We start from the raw sequence: 15190 nt of genomic DNA, 5'->3' as shown, positions 1-15190 counted from the left end.
GGCTGAACCTTTGACTTGTATCGATCGCATTGATTTGTCGGCTCCCAGAAGGTTTAAAGTATATCATAAAATAGGCATAACTAGACGCACATCTAAAACTGCAGAACTTTTCGCAAACGGGGGGAAACTGGGATCTACTAAATTTGAATCAATGGTTACTAGGCTCCCCCTACTAGTTTTGACTTGTGCGGATCTTTTCGAAACTTCATTTTGCCTGAGGGAGACCTCACTCGGTATAAAGAGGCAATATGGAAACTTTACTCTTTGAGTTTTTTGTCACTCTTCTATTGGGAATACTTTGTGGAGAGGTTTCAAGTACAGGGGAAGTTGTATATGCTGTAAATAGCGGCGGACCGGCGCATACAGATCTCAATGGAGTTCACTACCAAGCTGACAAACTTACCGTGGGCACCGCGTCTGATTTTGGCAAATCGTTAGCAATCGGAAGGGTCGCTCCCGCAGATCAAATACTCTACCAAACGGAACGATATCACTTTTCAAACTTTGGCTACAATATTCCTATAAAGGAAAACGGCGATTATGTGTTGATTTTGAAGTTTTGCGAGGTCTACTTTCAAGGTCCGAGACTAAAGGTAAGTGCCGATCTTGTAACTGAAATACATGCATAACTCTCCACGTGTGAAAGCGATAGCGGTGAATGCAGCTGAGCTTGAACTGTGTTTCCATTTGTCGTGTTCCAATCTATGGTATCAAATTGACTTTTTTGTTTTGATGGATGTACTTTTAATTTTCGTGTGGCTTTTGCACATGCAAGTTAGTTTATTTACATGAAATATGTATGTTAACTTTCTCTACAATGGTCAATGTAAGAGCTTGTTTATTTTAGGGTTTATACAAAAGCTGAACTTTCGCGGAAAACAAGGAATAAAAAGGCATTGATTATTATATATATGTATTTTTGAATATGCTAATACTTGGTTTGGCTTCTGGGGGGAGAAATTGATTTACATCGAAAGCGAATATCTTCGAGCGGCTAAATTGAAATAATAAATTTTGACCTCTCATTGTGTCTCAAAAATCCTGCAAAAGGCTAGTTTGAAATAACAAGTTGCCATTTAAGAAAAAAATCGGGCAAATTCAACAACGATGGTTGTCTGAATTTCAAGAATGAAGTAGTGATTTACTTATGTGAGTTACTATTGTATTGACTTCTTATTAGGTTGCCCTCAATTCAAAAGCGGGTATTGGTCTTTATTTTGGAATGAATCGGTTTAAAATGAGAACACGTGCCTATATAATTTAACTCGATTATCAATTCAGTGGATTTCTTTTCGATAATGGCGTGCAAGATATGTAGTAAAATGTGTTACCGATAGAGACAGTTTTGTTATGCTGGTGTTTCATTTTTCTAGGCTAACTTTGTATACAGTGAAATGGTTAATTAAAAAGTGAAAACAAACAAAATTTCTTCAGGGAGAGCTTGTTGATAAATCTACCAACACCTTGGTTAATATTATTACCCAATTTTCACGCTTCCAAGGCTCTTCTCAACAGTGCCTGTATGGCGTATTAATGATGTATTGACTGTGACAATGCAAGGGTAATTTCCAAGATAAACCTTTGATTCAAAGAAAAATTTTGAATCCAAGCACCCCTCTAATGCTATTAAAGTGGGTGACAATTCCAAAGAATTACCAAATTGACACTCTATTATTCCAAACTATATCACTTGTTCCTTAATTCACTGTTTTAACGTTTTTCTCTCAACTTTTTGTTGAAGCAAATTATCTGTGATGCAAATTTATGTTTAATGTCTTTAACCCTGAGGAGTGACTAGCAGCTTATTTCTCCTGACAATATCATCCCTGAATCACACATTAAGGTCAGGAGAATAAAGGAAATGATCACCAACTGAAGAAGCTCTTGACTGCTAAATAAATTCTCCTTGTGAGCGCCTTTGGAAATGTTTGGAGAACAGTACGGAGAAATTCGTAATGTTTGTCATTTTAAACCAGAGAATGCTGTCATGTTTGATTCACTCTGCATGTTCTTTTATTTTGACTGATTTTTGTAGCGTACAAACAAAGTTATAAAATGAAAAAAACAATAACTCACTTGCAGCAGTGAGTGGAAGTCCTCAAAATGGGATGAAACAACATCTGACCTGCTGTTGTGCATAGTATTTTATCATATGAAATAGAATTTCCTCTTTCACCCTTTCCTCTTAGGAGTGACCAAGACATAATTTCTCCTTACACAGGGCTCAACACTAACTTTTCAACTTACTAGCTAGTGACATCTTAGATGTTATGATCATTTCAGTTTGTTTATGAGCCAAATTGGCTGGTGGAAATTGAAAACAACCAGCCAAAACTGAATTTCTAATAGTCTGTGCCAAGTGGGCTACTGTTAGTGTTGAGCCCTGCTTACAGTATCAACTCGATATCAAGCACCCAATGGAAAAAAAATTGAAAATAATTGAAAATAATGTTCACTAGGGAATTATCATTTGATCCAACACCTGATATCGGGAGTTGAGGGTTTAGGACCCTAACCCGGTCATATTGATGCAAGGTTATAATTCATGTCATTGTGAGGCAGTTTCTTGGACTTTCAAATCATTTAGGACAAAAAGAGGAGTTTCATAACAAAAAGATTTTTTGTATTATCAATTTTACAGATTTTAAGGATTGTCCTCCACCTGAGAGAATAATTTTGCTTCTGCTTGGGCCACTTCGTGTCCTTTACATCGTGGATCACTCAAAATATCTATTTCTACAAAGACCTCGACAGCTTAACAGATTTTAAAATATTTTGTTACCTCATTATTGATACTCTGGTGCTTAAGGAGAAAATCACAATGATTTGTTCCCAGCTGAAATTTAAGTCCCTTCAAACTACAAAGATTTGTTATAATGGCAAAATTTGGGAAATTGTTGAACAGCAAAATTGTGCTTCCAATACTTTTTCATGCAATCAGCTGGGTTGTAGCTAAGAAGCTACGCTGTGGATGAAATTTTTAAGTAAGGCGACTCAAAGGAGGTGAACGATTGTAAGTGTATAACCTTGGAAGTGTCCATTCTGTTTTACCAAGTGATTGCTGGCTAAAAATTCAGCCAGCAATTGCTGCTTTTTCATCCAGCAAATTTTACCTACAGCCAGTGCTTTGTGATAACCCTGAACCAGAGTTTTGGATTAATGGGCTGTTGATACTAGAATAAAGGGAAAGGGGGTTAGTTTCTTAAGAGTGTGTGGTGCTGTATTCTTGGGAGTAGTGGGGGGGGGGGGCATGTTGCAAGATAATTTGGTTTTGTCTGCTTAGTTGATGATGTAATTTGGCCAGGTGAAGAGTTTCTAAAGCAGACATGTCAAGCATTACCCCTTTGTCAGAATGGTTTAAAGTCACAAACTTAGAGATTCAATTTGGAGATATTTGGGATGAAGCTTATGTTTTTTTGTTTGGTTTGTTTGCAGGTGTTTGATGTGGCAGTAAATCAACACCCCGTGCTCAAGGGATTAGACATTTATGAGAGAGTTGGGAGAGGGATTGGTCATGACGAGTACATTCCATTTAGAATAAACAACAACCAAGTTTTGATTGATGGGGAAACATTGCCATTCAGTGGAACTGTTTATGTTGAATTTATGAAGGTAAGTTGGTTTGTACAAATTCTTAACATTTTCTTTATGACAAGAGATGCGTTTCATGGGCAATATGAACTCTGTCAATAGCACTTGCTAAACAGTGTTTTAAGCTTAAGGATTTCTGGCCACTGAAAATCAGAAAATGGTCTCCAGCAAGAAAATTTTAGTCAAAAGTGGCTGGTAATTGTTTTTGAATGCTCGTGTGACCTTTCAAGACTCAACATTCATACAACTGGAGAGAGTGGCGATGATGGAGCACTCTGCTAATGATGTTTAATTCGCAGGTTTGTCTCTTCTTGAACTTTAGCAGTTTGCTATTTGATTGCTGAACTAAGTTTGCCAATATGGCCATGTTTGTTGAGAATTTAGTCATCAAATGTTTTCCTACTGGCCATGGTGACCAATCCAAAATGCCCTAGTTTCTGTAACTGCAGGATAATTGTGGTCTTGTTTTTGCAATTCATAGTTCCTTATACGCTGTTGTTTTTATTGTTCAAAAACAGGGCTACTATGATAATCCCAAAGTTAATGCTGTGTTAGTCATGAAAGGAACCCTTGAAGGTGAGTACCATTTCCTTATGGAAATTGTTTACTTCCCAGAAGTGATCAACATGTAACTTCTCCCCATAATATCCATACATTATCCAGTAGACAGGTAATGAGAATAGTCAGTTTTATCAGGTGAAAGTTGTCTTCTTGATCTAAAACCAAATTTTTATAACTAATTTACAAGGAAATGTCCAGCAACCAGAGGGGAGAAATAGTAATCAGATGGTGGGAGTGAAAGGGTCAATTGGAAGAACACCATAACCAGAACCAGGTCATAAACCTATTCAGTTGACATCTCAAACATAGTTTTCTTTTAATCTCTCTTATCTATTTCCTATGAGTTTTGCTCTGAGAGTGAGGTGCTGATTCGAACAATCTCCCCTGCATTATATTTTTCTTTCTTCTTAGAAGTACTTTGTAGCAGTTTGGGGTCTGCTCTGTAAGTTATGTAATAAGTTTTGTCCACTTGGGTTTAGGGCCCATGCTTGAAGCATGGGGGCCATAAATGCAAGGGGGGGGGGGGGGAGGAAGTTAGTAAGATGTTTATTATATCTTGGGGTTGAAAAAAAAAGTGCTTGAACTAGTAGGCCATTGGGTGAAAAATGGCCTGCTGAGTTTACAATTCATAGCCTGTGTACTAACTTAGAATGATGATAATTCAGTGGCTCTGGCCTGACGACATACCTAAAACTAGATAGTTTGGGGGAATAACTTGATGAGAGAGTGTGAAAAGGTTTAAGAATGATTTTTAATGGTGGAATTGAATCTGGATGTTATCAAGTGAAGGATAGAAATGTGGATTTTGTTTTTGAATGCCATCCACAATTCTCACTTACAGATGTACCCAAGTTACCTCCACTACCACGCCCTGGGGAAGATAATGAAGATGATGACGAAGATGAAGAAAGTAAAGAAGATAAACCTAAGAAACAGCGCAAGATTTCCGGCCCTAAAGCAATTGACCCGTATGCCAATGATGAATCAAGCATGTTAATTCCTATAGCTATAGCTATTGCAGTGTTTCTACCAACACTATTCTGTTTGTGTAAATTGTAACATCCACGGTTTGGTTGATTTTATTTATTACACTGCATTACATTATAAAAAATTGCTGTTACCCAAAGCTTTGAAAACAGCTGGATAAAAATTCAATCCCCAACATAAAAGTTTCTAGTGGTAAAAAATATTGTGCGTCATTACCATAGGTTTACAAAGTGTTTGATGTAATAGTTTTTGAAAGTGTTTGTCCCAGTAGTGAAAACACCAAAATAATTGTGTTTGTGTTTTCATTCAGGGTTAGCCTTGTTGATTCCTCATCTTTAAGATGTAAATTGTAATTTGAACTCTGATTTCCAACCATTTACCTTAGTTTGTAATCACAAATTGATAAAGGTGAGTTTTCTTTCAACCCTCTAGCTCTCAGAATCTGAAAGTAATGCTCCAAACCAATGTCAAACTTTACTCTGCAGACTAGTCCTGAGAATTTGGTGTTGTTTGAAGACCATATCCTCTATTTGATAATTTTCTTCACTCTCATTACTTTTCTGCATGGTAGTTTACTACAAATATAAGCCTGGTTTAAAAAAAAAAGGTTAACTAAACATCTCTGATCACCTCTTGACCCCAGCACATTCTTAACCCCTTACAACCTAACATCAGTTAATAATTCAAAGTCTCCAAACTCCTCTCTCTATATGTTCCTTTTGATACTGACAAGGAGAATTCTTAAGATCAAAGCTTCCTCGGTTGGCAATCAGATTCTTTAATTCTCCTGATCTTAGTGAATGATCCAGCAGTGTTGCTGCAAAGAGAAATTTGTTACTTGTCACTCATAGGGTTAAGGGTAAAGCCTTCGTTCATCAAATTTTTACAACTGGAAGGCCACATGATAAATTGAATTGTTATTTATGAAAAAAAAACCAAGCTAAGGGTCTGTCATAGTAGTGATATAACTAAGTTTTAGATTTGTGAATTCGTGTCAAATAAAGGTAACCCTTACAGTAGTTATGTAAACAGGTGTGCTTTCTTGGGTATCTTTCGATGCTAAACTGTTAAGGAATGCCTACCAAATAGATTTGATGTTGTCATGCATCTGTTAAGTTAGATCACAGATGACATTAAAATGTGGTAAGAACCAACAATTGAAATGAAAAAAAATTGTAAACACAGCAGAAAGTATGTCATTGATGTTCTTACCACATTTGACATCTCTGATCTATTACTGTACAGAAGCATGGCAACATGGAATCTATTAATTTTGTTCTCTGTTGCTGAATTCAGATAGTTTTCTCTACGCCTCATGTTCTCTCTTTACTGCATTGGATCCTACGACATATTAATTTTAATGTTTATCAACCTGTTATCTTCAACCCACATGTCAGTCATACAAAGTCAATCCAATTTTATTATCAGAGGACTGAAGTTGGTTGGTCAAATTTGAGTTAAAGGTGTTAGCATCAAAGCAATTTTCAATTGGATGTGATTGCATCAGTTATACCTTATTATAGGAATATAATGAAGCATGTTAATAACGCGAACAAAATTTACGCGTCATAAAATTAACGCGAATTTTCCAAAAGTTATGTTTACATACATTTAATTAACGCGAATTTCCGTGCGGTATGTTGCATAATTATTCCCACATTGAAATTCAACACTGCTTTCAGAGGTTATCACGTGTATTGCACAAGCTGGAAACCCTTAAGACACAGCTCACGTTCGAGCAAGAGAAAGACAATAAACACGACCGGTTTGCAGTTGCTGGGCAAACAATATTGCCAGGAACCATATTTCCTTCTACTGTCGGACATATTCTAATAGAATTGCGCCGATATACTTGGCACGCACTGCAGAGAGAAGCTGTCATAAACGGAGAGGTCACAGCGATAAAATATAAGCCATCTCCACTTGTTCAAGGTGGATTCGAAATACCCATTGCGGTGACTGTGAAATGGGATGACAAAAATGCGATAGACATTTTGCGCAAGAAAGTTGAAGAAGTGAGTTATCCCCTCGGAGAAGACGATCGCAACACTGATGAATCTAAGGACATTTTGAACTTAATATTAAATGATGATGACTCAACCGACTCTGACGGTGACGTAGAGGAATTGTAGCTTTGCTTATAATAAAGGTGTCTTTAAATAACGATGCTTTCAATTAACGTCATTTTAATCAACAATTAGGTAAATTAAGATACCTAAAATTAACGCGAATTTTTGAAATTCGCGTTAATTACATGCATTGTTAATTTCCTATAATAAGGTATACAACTTTACTTTGTGATTGGTCCAGAAAACTTGCACTGCCCTCTTAACAAATCAGATGCAAAGCTACAAAACAATTGCAATTTGGTCCCTTGTTTCCCCATGCTTTAATCAGTTTGCTTGATTTTACTGAGTTCTCATTGGCCAATGAAAATTCAGTCCTTTGTTTTGATTGGTTGCTGGGATAACTTTAGTTTTGTTTCTCCAAAGCAACTGAAAATTGCTCTAAAAAACAGGATATGATCCTGCACACGTTTGGTCACTGTCTTCTGAAGTGACAACTTTCCTCAAATATTTGGTCTTCATAATATGTGCCCTTTCAAGAATCAATAATTAATAATCACCCTCTACATAGTAACCTAGTTTTCATTACCATCAAACCTTGACTATTCTGACCTCGATTATCTGGGTTTTTCAATTTTTTTGATTGCTTTTCTGGTTCCACTATCTTCAAACAATTATATTCATATTTTTGATCATTGGACAATCAATTGTGCAGGCTATTAAGCCCAGTCCCCACAAGTCCAGCTAATCAAGGTTTGATCGTACCATTTTACCTTACCTCAACAACCTGTGCCTTGGATGGGTTGGCAATGATTGTTTTCAATGGTTTGTGAGAAGCAAAAAGCAACTTCAAAGCTACTTTTTTAATACTTCAAAATTTTTTTTATTTGAACCCCCCCCTCCCCAACTCCCTAAAAAACAATAACAACAAAGATTTACATAATCTGGGCTTCAACATAAGGCCCCGTGTGAATGAAGAAAGAAGAAGTTGTTGAGACCTTTAAATTATAATATGTCTGCTTTATTTGAAATTGATACCCAACAGATAAATGGCATGCATCTGTGAGATAAAAAAAATCTTCCCAATTTCACAGACAGTAGTCCTATTGAATGACTAAATAAACAAATATTAAAAATCGAAAAATTTCAAAAACATGGCACCTTGAAAACCATACTCCCTTCTAAAAGTCAACAAGATGCAGTGTGACAAAATAATATATTAAATAATTACATGCTTTATCAACTTAGCAAATTTTGTTACTCTTCAGAACAATTTATAAGTTAAGGCTTATAAATATGCATAAATTTGTTTCTAAGGTTTAAAGGCCATTCAATCTAATTTGAAACAAGTACTTATAAATACTTTAATTTAGTAATTAAATAGCTTTGAAGCAATGAATCTTTTCAGCTACATTTTTTTCTAAGCTAGCTCCACTAGTGAGGAATTGTATAATCACTATTTTTTTTTCTCATAGATAGTAGTTTCATCTTATAGTTGCAGTTCTGTTTTGTTTTCTCTGTGATTTTATATCCATATTCCTGGTATAAACTATACACAATTTACATTCTGATGATCACTTTTTGATTGATAAGCATAATAAATCACCAATATTAATTAAATACCCTCAAGTAAAGCAAAGATCCTTGCAGGTCAGTTGCTATTTAAACAATTGCAGAAAAGAAGCCTAACAAAATTCAGACTTTGACCAAACAGCTGCTTACCTGCCAGGCTCATTGCTTTTCACCCACCCACCAAATGAAATTTACTTCAATAAATATACCCTCTTCAACATTCAACATTCAAGAAACCAATTCTCTTGCACATCTTAGATTATGTTGCATTCTCAAATTTGATCTTTGGAAATGTATTTTTTTAAAGAGGAAAACTTTAGAGAATTTGAGCTTTCCAATTTCAATGCTTTTCAGATCTTGTTGTCCAAATTTTCATATATGCTTTAAAAACCATGAAATTTCTATCGTATCCATTGACATCTACTGGTACTTATGAAATGGTTTGTGGAGTATACTTCTTCTTTAACTATCTGCCTAGGCCTGTAAATAATAATTTCTTATCACTTCAAGCCCACTAGTGTTGTGCTAGGGGCAATAACTTTCATTAAAACAATGTACATCACTGAGTTTTTTTAGCTTGAGTTTAACTCCTCTGAAAAATATTCACTTACTTTATTGTACCATCAGTCACTTTTATGTAGAAAACCATTTTCACCATTTACGTTTGAAACTGGTTTCTGTTGCAATTTTGGTGAAGGTTTAAAGAACCGTAACACTCCACGCACAATTATGAGAAACCAGTACAACTGTACACTGAACAACAAAAAGCAAAATGAATTGCAGAAAAGAGGTACTTTCAAAGGAGTTTGTAGAAAGGGTATGTTGGCATACTGAGCATAACACCAATACATATAGGGATAAACAAGTACTCTACAAAACAGAAACATAGTTGCTAAAAGAACACCATTAGTTACATACAAGATTGATTTCCTCATTTCAAACTGAAAAAGAAGAGAGTGAAAAATCATTAGAAGATAATTTGTAGGGTGATGGCATCTGAGAAGTGAAACAAAACTATCCTAATCTCATGCACTGATTAGACTATGGGGTTTCAGGGTTTTATTTGTAAGTTGGAGTTTAGATTCAATGATTAACACATTCTGCTTTCTCTGAGTCTCTTAAAAACTGTCTGAAGTGGGTAAAGAGGGTTAAAGTCTGTACTTGAGCAAAGTGGCCCATCCAGCTGGTGCTTATCTTGGTTTCCATATCATGAAGTAAGGAGTATACTACTCCCCCCACCCCTGGAAGGGATGCCAGTCCATTGCAAGGTTACCCATACCCCCCAGTATTCCAACAGTCTTGACCCTGAAACTTTGCCAATGCTCCTTGATAGAGAGAGGCACTGTGAAAGTGAACACAACACCAGAACACAACACATTCACCCAGCCAGGTCTCGAACCCAGACCTGACTTAACCTGAAATCCTGAGCACTAGACATTAGCTGGCCCATTGTGTCTTCCACTGACTTAAGAGTAACTTAATGAAATCAAAATGGCAAACAATAAAATCTGCAAGGTAACTGGCAAGTTTAAAGTACTGTATAGGTAATTCTCCAAGCCCAACTGCATGTACCAGTTAGAATCGGTAATCGAATTAAAATTATGATTTTCCTATGAATGGGACTATTTAATACCTTTTCTAAGACTGCCTTGAGGGACAAGAATGGAGTGCTCATCTCATTTAGATATACACATGCTAAGAAGAAGTCCCCTTTTTCCTTCCTCCATACCTAAAATAGAAAGACAACCTTTTTCACAAACCTAGCCTGCAGTGCCAGTGTATTTTGGGCGCACGAGTGCACATTTTTGTATTAGGCGGCCATCTTAGATTTGGTGACTGTGGAGGATTGGTGCGAGGAAGTATTTGCCGAGGGAGTAGGTGTTAAGTGAAAAAATGGGCAACGGGGGAGAGGGAGGGGAAGGAAAACATTTTGAGTTAAGATGTGTATGTCTATTAGACAAATAGGTCAGCATTGTAGATTTTGATGAAAATATCTATTTTCTAACCCAGGGATACTGGGTTTCCATACTGAGTGCAGGGGTGTTGGTGGATGTTAACCCTTCAACTTCCAAGATCTGAGTTGGGTTGTTCAAAGCTGGGTTAAAGTAACCCAGGGTTACTGTGAAATTTGATATCAGGTGTGAAAGCTTTAACAGAAAATTCAGTTTAAGGCCATTGTCTACAATTTGATGATTAAATACTCTAAAAAGAATTAGGAAAATTTTTCCAAAATGGCTTTTGAACAGAGAAATATGGATACCAGGATTAGAATTTAACCCCGGGTTAGCGCAAATCAGCCCTCGAAAAAATGGGCCCTGATTGTTATTCTCCCCTACAGCAGATACACATTTCCTTGTAAACTAGTTACGAGAATTAGGACTCAGATCAAGATAACATATACACAATAAGTTTGAGCATTCTCATATATTACGTGTTTGCAAGATGGTGTATGGATATGTTAGGGAGAAGTTACATGTGAATCACTTCTGGGAGTAAAAGGGAAATACAGGCCTTGGTCTATGAAGAGACCTTTATGAGAGAGAAAGGGTTCAATTATACAACAAGAGAAAGGAGATGTGATGCAAAAATCAAACTAATGAACAAAGGTTTAATTCTGACTTAAAATTCATTTTGACTAAATAGTAAATGATATACACATGTACATATTTTTAATTGTTATGAATGCATGAAAACATCAAACTTTCAGCATCCAATTCATGAGGAACAAAATACTTCAGTATTCAATCAATATACAGAATATTTGTAACTGATTATGTCAACATAAAATTTTTACTGCTATGAAAAGTAGCCCTTTCAATTCAGATTCAGATATTATTCTGAACGCGAATTTATCTCTAAAATGGGGTCCACAATTAAAAAGTATCTGAGTAGTGACTGCCAACCCAAAGTCTCCATGTACCTGAGCATCCCCCCCCCCCACCTCACACCACATAGACGCAAAATAGTGTAATAAAGAGTAGCTATCACAGGATCCATACTATCGGTGCACCCTGTTACTGCATGCACATCATTACTTGAGAAAATCTAAATGCACAATTGCATAAGGTGGACCATAAAAATGCTGCCTCAGGTCCAGCAAGAGGCTAGATACAAATTGCAAGATGGAAGAAAAAGAAAGAGAAGAGGTCATACAACAAATGCTTACTAACTGGAAACAGTCAGGGTACATGGGAAAATATTTGGCCTGAGGTCAGGATGCATGAACAGGGTGTGCTAAGGTCTACACATCATGATGTTTAGCCTTATATTTTTCCCATCAGACCCTTCCTCTTAGTCAATTAAGTACATAATAATAATTATCAGATCATGGTATATGGGAAAATATTTGGCTCTAGGTCAGGACACATGAACAGGGTGTGCCCAGGTCTACACATAATGTTTACCCTCACATTTTCCAATCAGGCCCTTCCTCTCAGTCAATAACTATACAACAATAATTATCATTGCTTACAGTAACAGCAGGAAACCCAATGAGTGGGAGAAGAAGGTGGTGGAGGACAATGAGTTTCTTCTTTTTACAAAACTTTGTCCAAATGTGGTATATGTCTCTCTGCGGGTCTTCCTGCTTTTCTTCAAGATAAGTTCCAATAAACATCACCACCACATCATAATAAAAATAACTCAATCCAAAGCAGGCATACAGAGTTAAAATTGGTTGCCTGCAAAACAAAAGTTATGAATTTCATAATATATGCCAGGTTTTTACAGACCCTTTCAGTATTTTCTAAATTGTCTAGTCATTAAAGGGTTGTTGCTAAGAAATTAGTCTGCTGGCAGAAATATCAAGTGGGGCAGCTCAAAGCTAGATAGTGTTTGATAGCAGACATTTGTAAGTGCACAACCTCATACGAACCTGTTGTGCTTTACCAAGTGATTGCAGCTTTTTGATGTAGTGACAAAATCCCACTTCAAGAGTTTAATTTCTGACCAATTTTCAATATATTGACAGAAATAGATTTATTTAATTATTTTGTTTTCTGCATGGTAAATACTAAAATAATTGTTGAAGGTCAGAAAAGGTGGCAGTAAATATCCACCACTATTTTACTCCACTTTGGTGAATAATTGTTGAGCACCTCTGTTCAAAGGCCCATTATACCAGTTTCTTTTAGCTTTATATATAGTTTGACTCTAAGTCTTCAATTTTCTTAACAGGAAGGAATTTGGCACAAAATAAGCACAAAATAATAGTAAAGTTGTTTACATTCCTATATATGACCACCAATGATAATAACCCATTAATCAATAATGTACATTCATTATTAACCTTAAAACCTTAGTCACATATCCCAGCAGAGAATCTCCAATTAGAGGAAGGGGGGGGGGGGGAATTCCTGATCCAGTTTCAGGCACAAAATGTTAGAAAAAGTCATGTTTCACAAATAAAAAAAAGAAAAAATTCTAATCTCTCTTTCTGTGTGCAAGGTTTCAAGAAAATCCTGAGGTTTTAATAAAAAGAAATAAAGTGACAGGTCACATAAATTTCAAGTGGTAAATCAAGCATCAAATATATAGTGGTTTATAAATTCTGAATTGCACTTGCCTTGCCACATATTTATTTTGGCCTAGTTACACATCACTTGCACAAACCTTTTGCCACCCTCTGATTACGTGTGTTTCTTTTTTCATGTAATAATGTGGGCTAAGTAACACAAAAATTCAGGGTAGTGCCCAGTAGCACAGATCCCAGGTACCTCAGGCAACATTCTTTAGTCTCAATTAAGGCAAGCTGTCCTCCTCTAAGAGGCAGGCATCCCAGATTTCTGAGAAGAGCCTTGGGGTAACCTTTGAATATTTTGAGAGCACAGCTTTGGAAAAAATTGTCTCATGTAACTGCTTTAATAATTAAGATGCCTCTAGCTTGAATCTTTTATTTGGTATATATATTTACTACATAAACCTCTTTTATCTTTAAGCTTAGTTTTAATATGACTATTGTTTGCAAGTTTAAATAAGGATATGTAGACCATTATTTTAGAATGCTTTTCTCAAAATCAATACTTGTTTGCACTTGTGGTTGACTAAAAGAACAAAAAGTCTTCCTTGGAAAGAATTGCAAAACATGATTGAAATTGTATGGTGGCCAGTTTCTTTTCAGAGTACATGACACCAACAAAATCTAAGATAAACTTCTGAGCTAATCCCATGATAAAAGGAAGGAGAGGAAGAGACAAAAAGGAATTACGAATCTGACTACGCCTGAGGCACGCTTTAATCTGACAATTATCTTGGATACAGCAATTAAGATTGGGCGGTAAGCTCCACTTCCCGCTGGTTACTGATTGGATAACTTCCACACCGCAGTTAAATCTCCACGGTAATTTATTTATTAAGGTACTCGTCCATATAGTGTCCATCTCAGAATGGATTGTTGCTATTACGGCCATATATAATACATGTCAGTAAGCTAGCAGAAAGAAATAGGTTTCTTCGGGAAGCTTTTGGTGAGGTTTTTCGACTTCAAGTTTTTTTTTTTTTACAACAGCAAACATTGGACAAGAAGTAGTTTTTTTCATCTCTCGCTCACGCGGGAAGTAACCGCCAATACAAAATAATCAAAATTAAGGTGCGATACTTTTTAATAGGCAGCTTTTGGTCTTCCAAAATTCACCTGTTTCCCAGCCTCGGACATCAAAACAAACAATTTGCCCAAATTTTCGCTGAATGTCAACAGATGTTCACGGATTGTTGAAAGAGGCAAGGAAAGAAGTTTAAAATCACTTAGGTAATAGTGGAATACATTGATATGAAAAACTTGCGCAATAACATAAAAACTGGCGAGTTCTCAACATACCGGAACACAAAAGACGGCAAATGTCGGCAATGACACCTTATCGCATAAAATTGAAGTTATTAAGTGTTTGCGGAAGTCGATTTTTTATTACTTTACCTGTGTAACATGATGTCAGTGGAGGTGAAAACAACTTTTAAGCCAACGAGAGAGGCACCAAGCGCCTGAAGTGCCGACACAAACCTGTCAAAATGTAAACAGTAAAATTGTTTCAGCTGAAAAAGGAACCCCTTTTTATCCCAATTGTAAAAAGTCGTGTTTCATGGATTTTACATAAACCAGAGTGAAAAAGCTTTACAGTATAAGTTTAGTTCTGTTTACACACACCGGTTTCTTTTAAATCACCTCTCCGCTATCAACCTACCGTGTGCTAATAGAAAATCTGTCGACATAGCTCAGTCCTGGAAAAATGTACCTTTGTAGAAAAGTGAACAAAATGTGGGACGACGGAAAGGCGAAGAAGCCGGCTATAAACAGTGTGATGCCCACCATATTATTGCCACATACGTGATTTCACATGCATGCCAAGAAATGCTAATTTTGGACTGGCCGCCAGCGCGGTTGTCTCCTGTCGAATCACGCCATCTTTCCCGAAGATACT

At 36.4% G+C, this 15190-nt stretch overlaps 2 protein-coding genes across 2 annotated transcripts; one reads left to right on the top strand and one right to left on the bottom strand.

Annotated features, from left to right (window-relative positions):
- Nucleotides 1-188: 188 nt before the first annotated feature.
- Nucleotides 189-5281, top strand: LOC111345160 (malectin). The gene is made up of 4 exons (XM_022952439.2): nucleotides 189-593; nucleotides 3436-3612; nucleotides 4110-4167; nucleotides 4994-5281. The coding sequence occupies exons 1-4, from the start codon at nucleotides 249-251 to the stop codon at nucleotides 5209-5211; spliced, it is 798 nt and encodes a 265-aa protein (XP_022808174.2). The 5' UTR covers nucleotides 189-248; the 3' UTR covers nucleotides 5212-5281.
- Nucleotides 5282-9205: 3924 nt separating this feature from the next.
- Nucleotides 9206-15144, bottom strand: LOC111345159 (TLC domain-containing protein 3A). The gene is made up of 5 exons (XM_022952438.2): nucleotides 14954-15144; nucleotides 14689-14772; nucleotides 12250-12457; nucleotides 10411-10506; nucleotides 9206-9718 (listed from the first exon to the last, which is right to left on the bottom strand). The coding sequence occupies exons 1-5, from the start codon at nucleotides 15079-15081 to the stop codon at nucleotides 9401-9403; spliced, it is 834 nt and encodes a 277-aa protein (XP_022808173.2). The 5' UTR covers nucleotides 15082-15144; the 3' UTR covers nucleotides 9206-9400.
- Between the last annotated feature and the right edge of the window lie 46 nt (nucleotides 15145-15190).

Source organism: Stylophora pistillata, chromosome 13, assembly GCF_964205215.1.
Source record: "Stylophora pistillata chromosome 13, jaStyPist1.2, whole genome shotgun sequence".
NCBI lineage: Eukaryota > Metazoa > Cnidaria > Anthozoa > Scleractinia > Pocilloporidae > Stylophora > Stylophora pistillata.
This window is presented reverse-complemented; position numbering and strand designations above follow the sequence as displayed.

Excerpts from the sequence above, each read along its gene's own strand:
- LOC111345160 (XM_022952439.2), top strand. The coding sequence starts at position 249 with ATGGAAACTTTACTCTTTGAGTTTTTTGTCACTCTTCTATTGGGAATA. Across the intron at positions 594-3,435 it reads TTCAAGGTCCGAGACTAAAG|GTGTTTGATGTGGCAGTAAA; the intron begins GTAAGTGCCGAT and ends GTTTGTTTGCAG. Across the intron at positions 3,613-4,109 it reads TTTATGTTGAATTTATGAAG|GGCTACTATGATAATCCCAA; the intron begins GTAAGTTGGTTT and ends GTTCAAAAACAG.
- LOC111345159 (XM_022952438.2), bottom strand. The coding sequence starts at position 15,081 with ATGGTGGGCATCACACTGTTTATAGCCGGCTTCTTCGCCTTTCCGTCG. Across the intron at positions 14,773-14,953 it reads AGATTTTCTATTAGCACACG|GTTTGTGTCGGCACTTCAGG; the intron begins GTAGGTTGATAG and ends ACATTTTGACAG. Across the intron at positions 9,719-10,410 it reads TCAAGGCAGTCTTAGAAAAG|TTTGAAATGAGGAAATCAAT; the intron begins GTATTAAATAGT and ends CTTCTTTTTCAG.